We start from the raw sequence: 13106 nt of genomic DNA on the forward strand, positions 1-13106 counted from the left end.
GCTGGGATTGCGGTGTCATGGAAAAAGGTTGTGTTTTTACCATCAGCGTGACAGCGCTGTGCCGCCTTTGCAGTTTTATGGCCCAGGGAAATGAGCCCGCCTGTGCTCTGTAGCGGCCGTGACTGCTGGCGATAAGGAAAGGCTGCACTTCATAGAGGACTCATGCTCGGGGAGACGTTTTCTGGTTGACTCTGGCTCCCAGAAGAGCTCGTGTCGTCTTTGCATACCTCCACAATGGTATATTATTTAATCTTAATAAAAATATGGAGATTTCTCGCGTACCACCATAGAGAGCCCAAGTACCACTTGTGGTATGTGTACCACAGTTTGAGAAAGACTGCTTTAGATCATGCACAGAACCAGTTAAAATGATAATACTGCTGAGCATTACACACTACATCACAAAACAGATAATAACATGTTCAGGACATGAAAGTCGAGTCTTTCCAGTCTCACAGTTTGTCCTGTTATTCTACAAAACATTTTAACAAGTGATATCTGCGCTGTGGTCATGTTTAACTTTTCCAACCTGTGGTCAGCATCGTGCATCAATGTGAATCACTGCAAGGTTTTTTGTACTGAGTGAGTTTTTCAAAACTCTAAAATAACTTTTACAAATTGTTCCTTTTTTTTTTTAAATTTCACCTTTGAGGCCATGTTTGCATGCACAGGTGTAGTTTGAAAAACATTGACTTTTCTATTTATTCTGGCCTATTTTTTACACGTGAACAGCACTTTAATTTGTTGACAGGTCATTTTCTAACTTCTTTCAGGGTGAAGATTCTCAGAAACTCTGTTCATGTGTTTGTGAGTAGATAAGTACAGTATTTCTTTTCTTTTTTATATGTGAACAAACTCAGATTGTGTCTTACAAGGACAAATGTGTGTGCTTTTATCTTCAGACAACACTGTCTATAGTTAGCATGTTTTTTTTTGGAATTTTTGGCATTTTTCCCATCATTGGATAGTAAAACAGTGAAGACAGACAGGAAAGTGGGAAACCACACAGTAAAGGGCCACAGGTTAGACTCAGATCCAGGCTGCTGCCCCCTCCCATGTGGCATGTGGTCACCTGCTCACCCACTGAGCTAAACTGGCACCCTGCACAGTCCTGATTGGCCAACACTTGGATTGGGGTGAGGAAATCTCCTTTCCAAGAAAATCGTTGATAGGTTTGTAGCTTGAACCTATTCGCTGGAACGTTGAGGACAATATAATTACACAGCAAGCAAGACACGAAGTAGGCAAAATTCTTCATGTTTCTCGTGCACGGGAGAGAACCGGACAAACGCCGTTCCTTCGCTTGACCCCAGTTGCTCTCGTCCGTTCTCCCGTAACACTGCTCTTTTATTGAGGTTACATGAATATGCATAGGTTCATTAACATATGACGTCTACATAAACACAAAGAGTACCTTGCCTTTGTGTGTGTGTGTGTGTGTGTGTGTGTGTGTGTGTGTGTGTGGTTTGTGTGAGGTCAAGATGTGACCCTGTGAAGACTTCCCCAAAGCTGGTGCCAGGAGTCTAGCGGTCCATCTGAACAAAAGGCTCTTATACTTAAACAGATATACGTGTGTTTGCTAAACCATATATCAGCAAGAGAAGATACGACCTCTCCTAGGAGGTGTGTGATCTATGCCAGAACACTCTGTAGAGGAGTGAACGCACTCCCCTCTTCATGCTACACAGAGTTGTTACAGACCTCCTAGGATGAGACATTCTTTCAATCTACAAATGATTATATACTTCTAAGCATATATGAGTAAATATTTCTAAGCATAAATGACAATCAACAATACAAAACCTAACAATCGTTCTTTTGAAACAAATTACAGTGAACATTGTGAAAAACTGATTAACTGATAAACAGCATCAACTATTTGAGATAAGTAGCTGTTGTATTCAGTCAGATGATTTCCATAGAGAGGCACTTTGCATCAGCAGCACCATGCTCCAGTGCTCTGGGAGAGTTTATAGTCCTGAGAGTTGAACACTGGATGACTGACAGCTGTCCTTCATCACAACAGAAGCCACAGAAATCCTCCTCATCAAAAACATGACTTTGATCTGCGTCCTCATCTGGACTCTCCTCTGCTGCTGCTTCACAGGTAAAGTCCAGAGAATCAAACTCCTCTCCTCTATCAACATCTGTCCCTCTGAAATGAAGCCCACAAAACCATGAAGCTGCTTTATGTTTTTGTCTCTGTGTCCTCAGAGTCCAGAGGACAGATCACAGTGACTCAGCCTGGAGCAGTGAGCTCTGCTGTGGGAGGAACTGCGAGCATCAAGTGTACGACCAGTCAGGATGTTTTTGTTTCTGGCAGTTCTCATCTTTTATCCTGGTACCAACAGAAAGATGGAGGAGTTCCTAAACTGCTCATTTACTATGCTAGCACTCGAGTATCAGGGATTCCAGCTCGTTTTACAGGCAGTGGATCAAACTCTGACTTCACTCTGACCATCAGTGGAGTCCAGGCTGAAGATGCAGCAGTTTATTACTGTCAGAGTTGGCACTATCCTAACAGTCAGTGGGTGTTCACACAGTGAAAAACAGTCGTACAAAAACCTCCCTCACTAAGACTGAACAGAAACTGAAGTGACTGCTGCAGCTGGAAGATACTGCAGAGACTGATACAGTTCACTGAGGACACACACACACACACACACACACACACACACACACACACACACACACACACACACACACACACACACACACACACACACACACACACACAACATAAAGTGATTCGTCAAAAATGTCCTACTGCTATCGCATTGTGTTCAATACACCTGTGAATTAAAGATTTTTCTGTAAACATATCATCAAACATGAACGCGAGTGAAAAAGCTGTATTTGAACTCAAGGTGTTTCGTTTTTCAATTGTTTGTTCATATCATCATTCATTTAATCTTCTCCTTGTCACAGAACACGGAGTGTTCAGGTAACAGGACCCCAAAGCAGCTCAGAACTATGTACACAATTTTATTGAACTGAAGAATCTTTTAACAGTGTTAAAGAAACGAAAAACTAAGGCTCATGCCATGGGGGAAAACGAGGAGCGTGGAGCCCAGGAGCACCGTAATCGGGACCATGGGGAAACTGCAACAGAAAGGGGAGACACAGTTAACAGCACGCAGATTGTCAAAAAATGAACAGCTAGACTTCATAAGTTGCTGAGGCTTACAGGTAGAGCAGGACCGTGGAGCTTGGAGGGGAGAGGTGTCCAAGAAGGGAATCCTAGGGAGGGAGGCAGTCAGGCAGGATGACAGGCAGGCCACAGGCTTCCACGCCGAATGCTGGTCACACTGGGAGGAGACCTACAGACTGGCGAGGAGAAGCCGTCAGAGCTGGCTGAAGTAGTCCTCTGGTGATTGCCTCAGATAAGATGCAGGTGATTTGGAGGCAGCCCAGCCCGAGACTGTAGAGAGACACGGCTCTCTGACTCTGAAACAAACAAACTCAACAAATCATTCACTCCCTGTGTAATTCTGACAGCTGATGAATCATTCTTTAGTAAAATTACACAGCCTTTATTTTAATTTTTCCGTATTGTTTACTAATTTTAATCCTACGTATAAAAAATGTTAACACGTGCAATATTGTAAAAAAAACAAAAAAAACCCTGATCCATCGATCAACCATATGACAAAAGTAAGTAAGTCAGATTTTATTTATGTGGCACCTTTCAAGACAAGGCTCACAAAGTGCTTCACAACAAAATAACAGAGCATTAAAGAACAAAGTTTACTAAATTCAAGTCTAATAACATGACATTTGGTTGCGTCTGCGTCCACAGATCTCAGACTCAGAGGGAGAGAGTTCCAGAGTCTGGGGTCACTGTGGTAAAAGCTCTGTCTCCTTTAGTTTTCAGCCTCGTACGATGTACAGTAAGCAGACCCTGATCACAAGAGCTCAGGGACCTGCTGTGGCTGTATGGCTGAAACAGTTTAATGATGTAAGCTGCTGCTTGCCCAGGAAGAACTCATGAAGACAGAGTCCACTTCAAGAGTCTGATTCTGAGTTCAACAGGGAGCCTGTGCAGCTGGATGAACAACACTGTGGACATTGGAGCGACTTTATTCTTACAGAAGTGAACAATTAATTACAGTGATGAAATAAATGAATAACAATTTCCAGTTCAGGGGATGACATAACGGTCCTTAACTTAGCAATTTAAGGGAAGAAACAAGACAGAACGAGAGATTTGAGATTTTAAACTAAATCAATGCAGAGTCAAGAGTTACCCCAAGAGTCCAGACTAGTGATGGTAAATTTGATTCTTTTTACTGAATCGAGCTTGAATGAGTCACTCACCAAAATGAATCGGGTTTTTTGAGTCACTGAGTCAGTTGCCCAAAGAGTGCAAAAAATGTACATTTTCACTCAAACTTAATTTGTTTCTCTTTTCATGTAAATCCTACTGCTAAGATGAGTGACTGAAAAAGAAAAACAACTATTTTTATAGAGCAAAAAAGAGCAAAAAAAATTAAGATTTCTAAAGGGAACATTTATTTTATTTATTTTTATTTTATTTTATTAGTATTTTCCTCAAATGTGTCAAATAGCTATGGAGAGCATCCTCACACAGAACATCACATCCTGGTTTGGGAACAGCTGTGTGAAGGACCAAAAAGCTCTCCAGAGAGTGATCCGTACAGCAGAACGCTGCTGCAGGATTGCTCTCCCCCCGCTTCAGGACACCTACACCAGGAGATGCCGGACTAGAGCAGCGCAGATACTGAAGGACCCGTCCCATCCTGGCAACAAACTGTTCCAACTTCTGCAATCTGGAAGAAGGTTCCGCATCATCCAGGCAAGGCCAGAGAGACTCAAGAGGAGCTTCTATCCCTAAGCCATCCGGGCCCTAAACCATAACTGGCTGTTGTTTTTTTCCCCACAATTTTAATTATAAGCTAGATATATTTCTACTAATGAAATTAGTTTGCAAACAGCAACAGGGATGAGTCAGTGAGTCAGTTGGGGTTGTGAATCATGATTCACGAGGCAGTAAAGTGATTCTCGAGTATTGAACGATTCGTTCATGATTCGCACATCACTAGTCCAGACAGACGATTTAAATGTGATTAAATGGTGCAAAGGACTTTCATTTCACTGGGCACAAATCTGTCCAGGTTAAGTTAAGTTCAACCCCAAACCATTCTTCAAAAAATACTTATATTCAATAACATGTGAGCTGATAGATCCAAGTCCCTGTGTCAGTCAGTCAGATGATTTCCATAGAGAGGCACTTTGCATCAGCAGCACCATGCTCCAGTGCTCTGGGAGAGTTTATAGTCCTGAGAGTTGAACACTGGATGACTGACAGCTGTCCTTCATCACAACAGAAGCCACAGAAATCCTCCTCATCAAAAACATGACTTTGATCTGCGTCCTCATCTGGACTCTCCTCTGCTGCTGCTTCACAGGTAAAGTCCAGAGAATCAAACTCCTCTCCTCTATCAACATCTGTCCCTCTGAAATGAAGCCCACAAAACCATGAAGCTGCTTTATGTTTTTGTCTCTGTGTCCTCAGAGTCCAGAGGACAGATCACAGTGACTCAGCCTGGAGCAGTGAGCTCTGCTGTGGGAGGATCTGTGAGCATCAAGTGTAGGACCAGTCAGGATGTTTATAACTCCAACTGTTTAGCCTGGTACCAACAGAAAGATGGAGGAGTTCCTAAACGTCTCATTTACTTGTCTAGCACTCGAGATTCAGGGACTTAAGCTCGTTTTACAGGCAGTGGATCAAACTCTGACTTCACTCTTCACTCTGAGATTGAGAGACCAGTGTCAGACTGTTAGAACTGCTTTAAAATTCATATGAGCTGTTCGCACTAAAGTAAAAACCACCATCACTTCATGCGGAGACCCCTTTGGCACCAGCTGTGGTCTCAAGGCTGGAGCTGAACAACAACACCCTGATAACGACTGTGTTTAGACTGTTCTTCCCATTCCATGCAAGGCCACCTGGGTTGGCTGGAAGACTGTTTACTTAGCCTGGCAGGGTGAAGGACACTGTCTCAGCTGAACTCTGGACACGCACACACATACAGACACAGACATATATACACATGCAGATATACACTCATCCCCCCTCCAAACGCCTTTGATGTTTATTCCCTTCCGATGCTGACGGTGGATCAAGGAGACCAGCGCTTATGCTGCAGGCCCAGATGTACTGTCTACACATGTACTGTCTACACTGGCTGTCTCTCCCCCTTTACCCTCCCCTGTTGCTTGTCATGTGTTTCTTTGGTGTATTAAGAGTTTTTTCATGTGCAGAGGTGTTTTTTTCTGTTTTCAAACTGATCTCCCTGTTGGAGCTCAGTCTGGGGGGAGTTATTTTTTTCTCCTTATCTTTCCTCATGTGGTGCATTTTCCATGTTATACCTCTCTGACCTGTCTTCCCCATGTGATGTTTTTGGGTAATGTATGTATGGTCGGAGGGTAAGATGGCGCTGCCATTGCATACAATAGGTCGGCAGCCTTAACATGAAATTTCCCCTTGTGGGACTAATAAAGGTATCTTATCTTATCTTACGTTTTAACTGTCATGGTCCAGGTGAGTGCGGGGTTTTTCCACTCTGCTGGGCTCCACCTTCAGGCGGAGACTCCCATCAGCCTTCAAACCTGACTGCAATCAAGTCACCAGCATTTAAGACCAGCACTCACAACAGACCTCTGCCAGATCTTCAGCTAACCCACGTTAGTTCTAGGCCGCCAAGCTCTTGAGACTTTCCCTAACATCTGCATTTCTACTCAGTGTTTTCTCCCTGTCTTAGTACCTGCCTGGCTGTCACGCTTTACAAACAGGAGAGATGCATCTCTGTCTGGACACTGGGTTTCTGCTATCAGGTTGCACTCCCTTCATTGTGGCTCTTCATCTGCCTCCCTGCCAGGGCCGTTGCTCCAAGTATATTCCGGACTCTCTCCCCACCACTCCTCACCCGGACCCCCTAGACACCCTCCTTGCGCGATGCCTGCCCCTGCAATGCATAAGCCATAACCATCATAGTTTAATCAAATGGCTGTGATTCACTAGACTGCCACTGACTGGCTGTCTCTTCTCATTATAGTGACTCTGTGTAACTCCACCCAGGCCGCTGCCCCTTTTTCCCTCCCCAGGATCTGTACTTAAACTCTTGCATCTAGTCATAGCACACTGTCTGAGTTTCATGTTTCACAGTTCACAGTTCGTAGCCTTTATAGTTCCTGCATTGTAATTAAACTAGGCACTGTAAATAAAGCACTGTTTTGCCTACCTCTGTGTCTGCGTTTGAGTCCACACACACCGCCTGGCCCTCTCGGCCGTAACATTAACGCTTTTTATTTTGTTCCATTTAATCTAAACAAGCCCCTAAAAAAAGTCAGTGATCACTGTCGGCCTCTTTCGGTTTTTATCATCACAATTCATTTTAAAGCTCAGTTTTTTAAACCTTATAATGTAACTACAGCCCAGCCCATGCAGCAGTATATTATAATAATGCATAGTTCCCATTATTTCTGTAAAGTTATTTATTTCATATTCTGTATAGTTTTTCATATTTATATCCTGTTCATAGCCTGTACATACTTATAGTTATAGAATATTCACAACATACTTCATACCGTGTACATTATAACATACCATAATAGACCCATTTCTGTAATATACTCACATAATTATATTATTGCTAATATATATTGTAATATATCTATATCATGGCTAAAGCACTTCTGGATGGATGCAAACTGCATTTCGTTGCCCTGTACATGTGCATGTGCAATGACAATAAAGTTGAATTCTATTCTATTCTAACCTTATATTGCAGTTGCAGTCCGTTAACAGCATCCTGCCATGCAGTTACATTTGTTCCTAACCATCGGGAACCCTCATCGAGTGAAAAAAGTTCATCCTCCAGCTTCACTGTGTTTATATTATGCTAACCATAGCTGTGTAGCTAGCCCAACTTCAGTAACCCTACAAACGCCACTGTTGTTTAGTTTTCTGTCTTCATTTATGTCAGAAGTGATAGCAAAGCTGTATGTTTTAATTTTTCTGTGTCAGTTAAGCTGCCAGAGTTTTAGCTTCATGACCCTCCTTCATGGTTTGTGCACGTCTAAACTCAGTTTACTCTTCATGGCATTTCGGCCGACAACACAAAATACTTGCTGGATCTACTGTCCACCCACCATGTGATGACCCTCCTCCGAGATCCCCCCCTATCAAAGGGAAATACACCGCTCTGAAGGCGCTGCTGCTGCAGCACTACTCCCCTTCCGATGCAGAGCGGGCTGAGAAACTCCTCTCAGGGGGGCAGGGATAGCTCAGTAGGTAGAGTGGCGGCCCCATGATCGGAAGGTTGGGGGTTCGATTCCCCTGAACAGCTACCCTGAGGTACCCCTGAGCAAGGTACCGTCCCCACACACTGCTCCCCGGGCGCCCAATGGCTGCCCACTGCTTCACTGAGTGAATGGGTTAAATGCAGAGAGGGATTTTCCCCACGGGGACCAATAAAGTACACTTTCTTCTTCTTCTCTCTCTCTCTGGCCTGGGTGATGGTACCGCTCTCGAGCTCATGGAGAGCACGCTGTCCTTGCTAGGAACGGATGACGGCGGATTCCTCTTCACTCACGTCTTCCTTGAGCTGGCCTTGACAACTCCCTGCTGCTGGGTGCAAAGGATTCCCAGTCACTTGCAGAAGAAGTGGATCGCATTCTCCTGGCTACCAGGAGCTTTGGCATCGAGACGATAATTCCCGACTCACCGACGGCAACTCCCGCGCCCCCACCGATTCTCCCAGGGGCCTCCAACTCATTGATAGTGGCTGGGATTGCGTTGTCATCGAAAAGGGTTGTGTTTTTACCATCAGCGTGACAGCGCTTTGCCGCCTTTGCAGTTTTAAGGCCCAGGGAAATGAGCCCGCCTGTGCTCTGTAGCGGCCGTGACTGCTGGCGATAAGGAAAGGCTGCACTTCATAGAGGACTCATGCTCGGGGAGACGTTTTCTGGTTGACTCTGGCTCCCAGAGAGCCTCGGGAACGCTCGTGTCGTCTTTGCATACCTCCACAATGGTATATTATTTAATCTTAAAAAAATATGGAGATTTCTCACGTACCACCAGAGAGAGCCCAAGTACCACTTGTGGTATGTGAACCACAGTTTGAGAAAGACTGCTTTAGATCATGCACAGAACCAGTTAAAATGATTATACTGCTGAGCATTACACACTACATCACAAAACAGAAAATAACATGTTCAGGACATGAAAGTCGAGTCTTTCCTGTCTCACAGGTTGTCCTGTTATTCTACAAAACATTTTAACAAGTGATATGTGCGCTGTGGTCATGTTTAACTTTTCCAACCTGTGGTCAGCATCGTGCATCAATGTGAATCACTGCAAGGTTTTTTGTACTGAGTGAGTTTTTCAAAACTCTAAAATAACTTTTACAAATTGTTCCTTTTTTTTTTTAAATTTCACCTTTGAGGCCATGTTTACATGCACAGGTGTAGTTTGAAAAACATTGACTTTTCTGTTTATTCTGGCCTATTTTTTACATGTGAACAGCACTTTAATTTGTTGACAGGTCATTTTCTAACTTCTTTCAGGGTGAAGATTCTCAGAAACTATGTTCATGTGTTTGTGAGTAGATAAGTACAGTATTTCTTTTCTATTTTTTTATGTGAACAAAATCAGATTGTGTCTTACAAGGACAAATGTGTGTGCTTTTATCTTCAGGCAACACTGTCTTATAGTTAGCATGTTTTTTTTTGACATTTTTGGCATTTTTCCCATCATTGGATAGTAAAACAGTGAAGACAGACAGGAAAGTGGGAAAGACACACAGTAAAGGGCCACAGGTTAGACTCAAATCCAGGCTGCTGACCCCTCCCATGTGGCATGTGGTCACCTGCTCACCCACTGAGCTAAACTGGCACCCTGCACAGTCCTGATTGGCCAACACTTGGATTGGGGTGAGGAAATCTCCTTTCCAAGAAAATCATTCTTTTGAAACAAATTACAGTGGACATTGTGAAAAACTGATTAACTGATAAACAGCATCAACTATTTGAGCCAAGTAGCTGTTGTATTCAGTCAGATGATTTCCATAGAGAGGCACTTTGCATCAGCAGCACCATGCTCCAGTGCTCTGGGAGAGTTTATAGTCCTGAGAGTTGAACACTGGATGACTGACAGCTGTCCTTCATCACAACAGAAGCCACAGAAATCCTCCTCATCAAAAACATGACTTTGATCTGCGTCCTCATCTGGACTCTCCTCTGCTGCTGCTTCACAGGTAAAGTCCAGAGAATCAAACTCCTCTCCTCTATCAACATCTGTCCCTCTGAAATGAAGCCCACAAAACCATGAAGCTGCTTTATGTTTTTGTCTCTGTGTCCTCAGAGTCCAGAGGACAGATCACAGTGACTCAGCCTGGAGCAGTGAGCTCTGCTGTGGGAGGATCTGTGAGCATCAAGTGTAGGACCAGTCAGAATGTTAATAGTAATTGGTTATCCTGGTACCAACAGAAAGATGGAGGAGTTCCTAAACTGCTCATTTACCATATTAGCACTCGATATTCAGGGATTCCAGCTCGTTTTACAGGCAGTGGATCAAACTCTGACTTCACTCTGACCATCAGTGGAGTCCAGGCTGAAGATGCAGCAGTTTATTACTGTCAGAGTGGTCACTATCCTAACAGCCAGCTTGTGTTCACATAGTGAAAAACAGTCGTACAAAAACCTCCCTCAGTCAGACTGAACAGAAACTGAAGTGACTGCTGCAGCTGGAAGATACTGCAGAGACTGATACAGTTCACTGAGGACACACACACACACACACACACACACACACACACACACACACACACACACACACACACACACACACACACACACAGTGAAAATGTCATTGTTGCTAAAGGAAAAAAAGTTGGAAATATATCATTTATTTTTAACAAATCATTTATGACCTTTGACTTCTGCTTCATACCAGCTCAAATAAATCTCAATTTCTAAATATCGATCATTATCAAAAATCATATTTCTGTAAGAAAAAAAATCTAACACTAAATGAAGTCAGCAAAAGTCAGTGAGTCATAATTATCTGCACAATTTAGCAAATACTTCAAATAGAAACTTTAAGTCCAAATCAGTCAAATGATCAAATTTCCATCTTTTCTTTCTCAGGTTTTTAGATTTTCTCTTTTTTGCTCTTCAACACTGCCACGGTCCAAAGACCTGTCGACTTCCTATTCATGTTCTTTGATTATTAATATGATTCGTTTCATTTATTTTCTGTTTTCCAGTCGCATCTCTTCGTCCCTCTGTTCCTTATGTTCTGTCAACCCGTGTCTCAGAGCTATTCTCTGGTTCCCTGTTTTATTTGGATTCTGCGTTCTGTGTGAGTGTATTCGTCATGTCTGATGAGGTTCAGCTGTGTCTGCCTTCTGTGGTGTATTCCCTCGTTACCCTCTGTGTATATTAGTATGTGTTCTAATAATAGCACTGACACATGTTCACATTCCTCAAATTGAGTTATTAATATTTAAACAGGTTATAGTCAAAGGTCAGCTGCCAATCTCAGAGTTAACCAACTCTGACTTTAAACTTAGGAGTTAAAACTGCTTTGTTCCTGAAAGCAGTTGAACAAATTGAGTTGAGCTGGAATCTTGAGCTCTCAGTTTGAGAACAGATGAAGGTAAATTTATTGAACTGTTTACCTCGACTTAAGCACATACCTGTGTACTGAACAGCCCTCGTCAGTGGATCCCAACACCAGTATTTGACAGTAACAGGTGAGCCTCAACTTTAATTGGTAAAGAGACACCATGAGAACTGACATTACAATACTTTTATTTTACAAAAGTCAGCGTCTTTCAGTTCCAAATTTGTTAGGCAGCTCTTGCACATTTAAAACAACAACACAAACACAACGCAGCAACAAGAAACTATGCAGTATATTATAACCGAATACTTAAACATGACTGCACAACAACCTTTCAAAAGAACATTTCTAGATGAATTGTTATTTTCCTTCCAATACTTGAAGCATTTTCTGAGCATCACTTTTTGGTGCATGGCTTGTTGCATGCATACCCCACCTGTCTCAACGGGACTATAAATACAACTATATACAGTCACATTTGTAAAAACAAACAACTTTTATACTAAACACTTTTAAAATGTACAAATTTGAAGAAGCCCAGGAGCAATCCCATTTCAGAACACTTAGAATAACACAACTTCATCCCAAAAGGCCACAGGTTTTAACCACAGCTTTCCAGCATCAGTTCATGTAAATGCAGCTACAGCTTTCCAAATCCCAGGAATCCTTTTAATGCAGTGTTCATAAGATCTTTAAATTGATCCTCGTATGCAACACGTCTCGGAAGATACAAGGATAAGCTGCACATCGATGCGTATCCCCGACTCCTGATCATAAAAGTCTATGTTGCAGGACCCCAGTGGTGGAAGTAAGTCAGCCCCAGTTATAAAGACCAGCAGCTCTTCAAACGTGTGGTCCACCTCTTGCTCTGTTAAAATACATACACCTAGTAAATAAAGCGTAATGTGTAGGTTCATGAATAAAAGATTTATAATCAGTTACACTGACTGTTATGTAGAGCGGTTGCATTAATGACAATTTAGGAGTCAAAAACAGGTTGTTAGGCAAAACTAATACTGCGAAGCATCGTATAATGAAAAAGCAAAGCAATCCTGCCCTCCTAAGACACAGGACATTAATTTTTGTCCTCCGAGTCGGAGACCTGTATGTCAAGGACCCTTGACAGGTATTCATATACCTAAATGCCAAGAGAAAGAAAATATGTGTGTCGTCGTTAGGATAGGGATTTATGTTGGTGTGAGAGACTGTAGCCTACAAGTTCATATTGTTCAATGACAGTTATGACATGTTGTGTTTCAGGTGATTTTACAGAAAAAAAACAAAACAAAATAACGTACTGAATACTTTTAACAAAAAAACTCTCTATATTAAATGACTTCTTAAAATACCTGCCCCAACACTGATCACGAGAATAGACTCATTCTTATACAGCGCTTTTCTGCTCCACCTGCTCAGTGTTTTATACAACAAACTGCAACATGCTGAAACATTTCAT

General features: G+C 42.6%; 1 gene segment (V, D, J or C); it reads left to right on the forward strand.

Annotated features, from left to right (window-relative positions):
* Positions 1-10228: 10228 nt before the first annotated feature.
* Positions 10229-10704, forward strand: LOC146609157 (Ig kappa chain V region 3547-like). The segment is given in 2 exon segments: positions 10229-10280; positions 10388-10704. Coding segments are annotated over 2 exon segments (369 nt in total).
* Positions 10705-13106: the final 2402 nt, after the last annotated feature.

This window comes from Diplotaxodon limnothrissa, linkage group LG22 (assembly GCF_057381915.1).
Source record: "Diplotaxodon limnothrissa isolate DT_005_m linkage group LG22, D_limnothrissa_male_GT1.1, whole genome shotgun sequence".
Lineage (NCBI taxonomy): Eukaryota > Metazoa > Chordata > Actinopteri > Cichliformes > Cichlidae > Diplotaxodon > Diplotaxodon limnothrissa.